Genomic DNA, 6,000 nt, shown 5'->3' on the forward strand with positions numbered 1-6,000 from the left:
ATATTAAACAAATTTTTTCCAGTCAAAGAATGTTGCATATAATTAAATGTTTGCTTGATGCATAAAGTTAAAAGATTAAAACTGATAAAACAAGTTTAAAAAAAAGAGACTTTTCCATTTGATTACATTTTGTATGATGGATTATGCAGAAAAAGTAGAATTGGGCTGAAAGATCTATCGCTTTATCACCTATTCAGGTTGTAAATCGTGTTTTTAAAAAGTAACTAAGTAATTACTTTTGAAAATGTAAAGTAACGGGATTACTTTTTTGTGGGGAAGTAATCAGTAATTAGTTACTGATTACTTTTTTCAAGTAACTTGACCAACACTGTACTTGAGTATAGCACAATCTCATCCATGATGCTTCTGTAATAAATATATTTTATAGTTTACATTTCGCCTTTTTTCTGCAAGTGGAAAATGCAATCTCATAAAATGTAAATGATTCTTTTGACTGTACTGTGGGAACTGTAAGGTTAGTTTGATCCAGCCTATAGAGTTGGGTTTGGGTATGATTGCTTCTTCAGCCCTGATCTTTGACTGTATTTTCATCTTTGTCACAGCAGCTGGCAGCTATGTAGCCATCGACAAGAGTAATGAGAAACTGTAAGTGCAGATTTGTGGGGTTTTTTTTAGTGCTACAGCCGACTGTGCTATAACTTATGCTGTGTAAAATCAGGGGATATAATGAGTTCTTCCGCCTTGCTTAATTGTGGGAGTGCCTCATTGTTCTAATTTCATTTCCGTCTTGTGACCCATTCACAACACCATTTCTAGCAGCGTTCTTTTATTTATTTAGGACACATGCAGTCACTTTTTTGTTTAAATAAAAGGCAAGCTGATTCACTCTTGATACAACAATCACTTTTAATCATCAGTGCATTCTATCTCATTTTCACGCTGACCCTGAGTATAAACGCATGTTGTGCGCACGGGCTGCAGAGAATATATGCGTATTGTTGATTACAGGTAATCCCTGTCATATGTTATAAAATAAATATGATTATCTGAATCAATAACCACCAATCTTAGACTGTTAACTCTCATACAAAATGCTCGCAGACATGATTTGCACACTCTTAATCGTGAGCTTTCATGGTCTCCAGCCTGGACCTTCGAGCCGCCGCGGAGCCCCGACGTCTTCTATCTGACGCCCGCAAGGTGACGCCCTCGGTCAGTTTAAACCGAGCGATGCCACCCGCCTCATCCAGTTTCTTAGCGCTGCAGCAAGGTGTTGGGACCTTCATAGTGTTGCCAAACTTGGAGTAGTCCACTGCGTACATGCCGTCCTCTTCGGACACTGTAGGCACAAAGCGCTGTCCCCACAGGATCTCCTCAGACACGTAGGACGTCCTGGCCTGGGTGGTGATACCGGTGGTCTCCACCACCCCCTCCAACACAACGATCACCTCTATGTCTTGGTGTAACACATCAGAGGCTGAAAGCTCGTAAAGGGGGCTGTGCTTGTCAATTATGTGACAGATGATGAGGGGAGATACCAGGAAGATGCCATTGGTACCCACTGGGTTATCCATGTGTATGTCGATTTGGTCTAGTGGCACCACCTCACCCTCCTCCGTGGCGGTTCTCTTGACAACCTGCATTCGCACGGTGGCGCTGATGATCATGCTTTTCCTCAGATCCCCGATGCGAACCATAAAGCAGAGCTTGTTGTTTCGGACGGAGACAACAGCGTGTTTGCTGAAAATGAGCGTCTCCGCGCGCCTGTGGGCCTGAGCGGTTTTCATGAAGATGCAGCCAAGCATGATGGCGTTGATTACCAACCCGACGATGTTTTGCATGATCAGAATGATGATAGCGGAGACGCATTCCTCCGTGATCATCCGGCCCCCGAATCCGATGGTCACTTGGACCTCTATAGAGAACAGAAACGCGGAGGAGAAGGAGTGAATATCCGTTACGCACGGGATAAAGTCGTCTGCGCTCTGGTCCAAGTCGCCGTGCGCAAACGCGACGAGCCACCAGATCATTCCAAAAAGGAGCCAGCTGCACAGAAACGACATGGTGAAAATGATGAGCGTGTGAAGCCATTTTAAATCCACGAGCGTGGTAAACACATCCTGCAAGAATCGGCCCTGCTCTCGGATGTTGGTATGCGCCACATTGCATGCGCCGTTCTTGGAGACGAACCGAGCCTTCCCCGCTTTCGCCTTGAACTTGGGCTGCAGAACATCCTCGGCCAAACGTGTAAGCAAGTAATCTTCAGGAATGAGTCCTTTCCTGGACAACATAGCGCTCCCATGCTACGCACCCACAGCCGTTTCGCTTTGAAGGTGCTGCCTGCTTGTGCTTGGATGAAAAAAAAAATTCTCCTCTCTCCCGGTGACTTCTCTTACCAGCCGGTACTCACCGGTGCAGTGTCAGCTTTTCGGCAGCTGTCAGGTGCACGAAGGAAGAGCCTTGTAGTGCCCTGTTTTCTGGAGGTATGTGTGCTCCTCACGTTGCCTCCAGATCAGGCGCCTCACAACAAATCCCATGAGAAGATTCTTCTAACAGCTCCGCAGCTGACGCCGTCACTCACGAAATAGAGCGACCCGGCGTAGTTATGCCACACCGCTTTGTTCCCATTGTGATCTCCATCTACCGCTGCGTTGGTACGCACTCACCGCGGCCCTGTGCGTAAAGGAAATCGAGTGAGATGTAAAATGTTCCTTCTATCGCCGCGTAATGGGCCTCTGAGCTGAGTTTTATCACATTTGGAAGAGGAGGCAGGTTCATGAGGCGCAGTTGGCTCAGTTGGCTCTTTGCTGATGTCGCTACTTCGCTATAGCTTGGTAACGTGAGAAGGAGAGGCAGTCCCTCCCTCCCTCCACCAACACCATTACCACCAGAGTGGTGCCCTTCATTTCATTTTCAATGAGAATGCAGGAGAGACCATTACGCATTAAGAACTGTTCAGCCGTGTAGCCACAGGCAGCTTATTATCCGATCATATAATGGTCAGAGTTTTTGTAACTTAAACAACATTAGGCACTAGCAGGCAGTGCCTTTCTCAACCACAGAAACCAGAGCTTGTCTGTTTTGTTTTTCATCTCCGAGCCCATCCCAGCTTTATAAATTTCTATTGTGCATTTATTTGTCTGCTTAGCTCCAGGTCATTTTAAACGTACAATCCCGTGATGACTAATCAGTTTCAAACAGCAAGTTTAACACATGCCCAAAACACACTTTTAGTCTCACTGCACAAATAACTCTGGACACACACTTTAAGGATAAGTTATGTTTTTATTAACAAAGCATTAACATTCTTATGTACAAATATAATACAACATGATTAAAAAATAAAAGGAATATATTCCATGGGATCAATTGCACTTTGAATGTCTTCCTTTAATGCTTCCACACTCTTCCTCCTCTTGTGCTACTTGTCCGCTTGCACAAAGGAGGCGAAGACACTGTCCTCCTTGTCCAGCAGAGCCTGCGGTCTGTCGTACTCAAGGATGATCCCCCGCTTCATCACGATCACCAGGTCGGCATTGAGAATGGTGTGGACGCGATGCTGCGCGACGGAGCAGAAGAAAGTAATTACTGCAGTGAGCAGTCCAGCCGATGCTAGATCACTCGGACGGTTTAGAAACAAAGCTGCGATAGAAAAAGCTGCATGCACATCTTTATATTGGCTGGTAAATTAAGTGTGTGGTTGCATCCACTGTAAATACCAGAGTTCATCAGGTTTCTGGCTGTTTGCCTTTTTTTTTATTAAATATTTCATAAGAAATATCAAAAGTGAGCACCACACCTTTTATCATAATTATTAGGTTTTTTACCTCTTTTATTTCTCTATAATGTAATCGCAATAACAAAGAATAAGACCAGAAACATGTCTTGATTTCCTCTTTCAATAACTAGCACCGTATTTGTAGCTTTTCAAGGTTAAAGCGTCAGCAGTGCAGTGCAAAGGTCAGCAGTTCTTGTGATAATGCCGAAGCTGTATGCATTACTGTAAATGGCAAGAGGGATATACTCACTGCTATGATAACTACTGTTCGATCAGCAAAAGCAGTCATCACCACTTTCTGCAGGATGTTCTCCTGTGGAGATGGAGACAGGGAGGTTAGTTTAAGCAAACATGCTTTTATCTTCACTGGGATTCAGAGTTTGTGTAAAAAAAAGGTGCTTTTGATAGTTAACATCATCATTTCCTTGAGGGCAGTGCTGCTGCCTTATTGTAAGCTGGAACTGGCGCTCTTTGTGGCCAATCATACAAGAGAGGCTTTTAAGTACGGAGCAACCATTTCCTGAACTTCCCCTCAGGCTCTCGGTGTGCTCAGTATTTTCCTTCTATTTCAGATTTTCTCTTGGCACTTCATGCATGTTTTCTGCTACACTTTTTCTCCTTGCATGCAAAAAGCTTCAGTTAAAGGTTTACTCATGTACACTACATGTTACCTTTGCACATCTATGCACAAATCATCCAGTCTGTCAGCTTTTCCTTCATTTTCTTTGTTGCCATGCCCCCAGATGAAAATTACCGCGTGCACTTTGTGTCACCCCGGCTCTCCTCGTGTCCTTCACCTCCCCTTTCTCTGATTTCCTCATTTCTTTTCTCTCTCTTCACACCTGCTCTCCACTCTCTGCCTTAAAGATGCCCTTTGTTTAATTACACACTCACCGTTGCCATGTCTATGGATGCCGTGGCTTCGTCCATGATAAGGATACTGCTTTTCCTGACGAAGGCTCTGGCCAGACAGAACAGCTGTCTCTGACCCTGACTGAAGTTTTCTCCTCCTTCTGTCACGATGGCATCTGGAAACACAAACATACACTTCAATACGTTTCAATCATTTCCAGAATGTAGAAGCATTTTTTATTCTTGTTTATTGCGACACACGACACTACAGGGGAACTACATAGTTCAGTTATTTTCTTAAGTAAGAGTGTAAAGAGTAAGAGGGTAAAGTTAATTAGCCTTTAGGTTTTGGATTGCAGATCAATAGGATATTGATTTCCCATTTTCTCCTCAGTGTTAGAAATGATGACGGTTAAGTCATAAAAATGCTTGAAGAACCAAAGAGCTCTAGTGATTTAACCTAACACAGAATAAAAATCTACCATTAGGTCATTAATTAATGAATTAATTCGCTGAATGTTGAGATTTTCTTTTTGTTTGTAACGTCATGTAAGTTTGACATTAATATACAGAAAGAAGAAACAACGAGAGGATCCAGCGCTCGGTTTATTCAACAGTAGGATGCGCGTCACTCTTCAAACAGAGGCTTCCAACAGGACTCAAACTAGTTACAAGGTGAATGTAAAGACTTAGAAATAATGGGAGGGGTGAGCTGCATTATGCAGTGAAGTCACACTGAGAGGCATTGATTGTTGTTTTGCATTAAATATAATAATGGATTGGATTTATATATATTTATATAGCGCTTCACAATGCCACTATTCATTCACTCACGCATTCACACACTGGTGGAGGCAGCTACGGTTGTAGCCACAGCTGCCCTGAGGCAGACTGACAGAAGCGAGGCTGCCATATCGCGCCATCGGCCCCTCTGGCCAACACAAGTAGGCGGTAGGTGAAGTGTCTTGCCCAAGGACACAACGACCAGGACAGAGAGGCCAGGGATCGAACCGGTGACCTTCCGGTTACAGATACGCTTCCCAACCCCCTGAGCCACGGTCGCCCAATATGATTAATAAGGTTATTTTTTAATTCCTTAAACTGTACAGTTGCCATTATGAACATATAATAAAGGCAGTAACAAGGACTCAGGGTGGTTCACCACACAGCATAAATCTATAGCACACTGTATTGTTGCTTAAACCAAATCAAAGGACGAACTTAATTAGCCATCAGCTCCAGCCTCAGGGATCAATATCTTACTGAACATCTGGTTCCAGCAGACGTAAACTAAAGCTGCAAGCAGCTTAGCTTGAACCTGACACACACACACACACACACACATTCGTCAGTGTCACACAAGACTAAAATTGATCATGCGAGATGAGCAGCAGGCTTATTTCACAAGA

The 6,000-nt window shown here is 43.8% G+C and overlaps 2 protein-coding genes across 6 annotated transcripts in view; both read right to left on the bottom strand.

Annotated features, from left to right (window-relative positions):
- Positions 1-849: 849 nt before the first annotated feature.
- Positions 850-2,993, bottom strand: kcnj11 (potassium inwardly rectifying channel subfamily J member 11). The gene has a single exon (XM_085166584.1). It carries the CDS (start codon positions 2,250-2,252, stop codon positions 1,080-1,082), a length of 1,173 nt encoding a protein of 390 aa, XP_085022710.1. The 5' UTR covers positions 2,253-2,993; the 3' UTR covers positions 850-1,079.
- Positions 2,994-3,226: 233 nt separating this feature from the next.
- The window catches only part of abcc8 (ATP-binding cassette, sub-family C (CFTR/MRP), member 8), a 73,333-nt gene continuing 70,559 nt past the window's right edge, over positions 3,227-6,000 (bottom strand). For all 5 annotated transcript variants that reach the window (XM_085166549.1, XM_085166550.1, XM_085166548.1 and 2 more), the window contains 3 exons: positions 4,634-4,767; positions 3,990-4,052; positions 3,227-3,520 (listed from right to left, as the gene is read on the bottom strand). In XM_085166549.1, coding sequence (XP_085022675.1) covers positions 3,383-3,520; positions 3,990-4,052; positions 4,634-4,767 — 335 coding nt within the window. In that variant the 3' untranslated portion in view covers positions 3,227-3,382. The remainder of the gene's footprint in view (positions 3,521-3,989; positions 4,053-4,633; positions 4,768-6,000) is intronic.

The sequence above is a fragment of the Neolamprologus multifasciatus genome, chromosome 7, assembly GCF_963576455.1.
Source record: "Neolamprologus multifasciatus chromosome 7, fNeoMul1.2, whole genome shotgun sequence".
In the NCBI taxonomy this organism is placed as follows: domain Eukaryota; kingdom Metazoa; phylum Chordata; class Actinopteri; order Cichliformes; family Cichlidae; genus Neolamprologus; species Neolamprologus multifasciatus.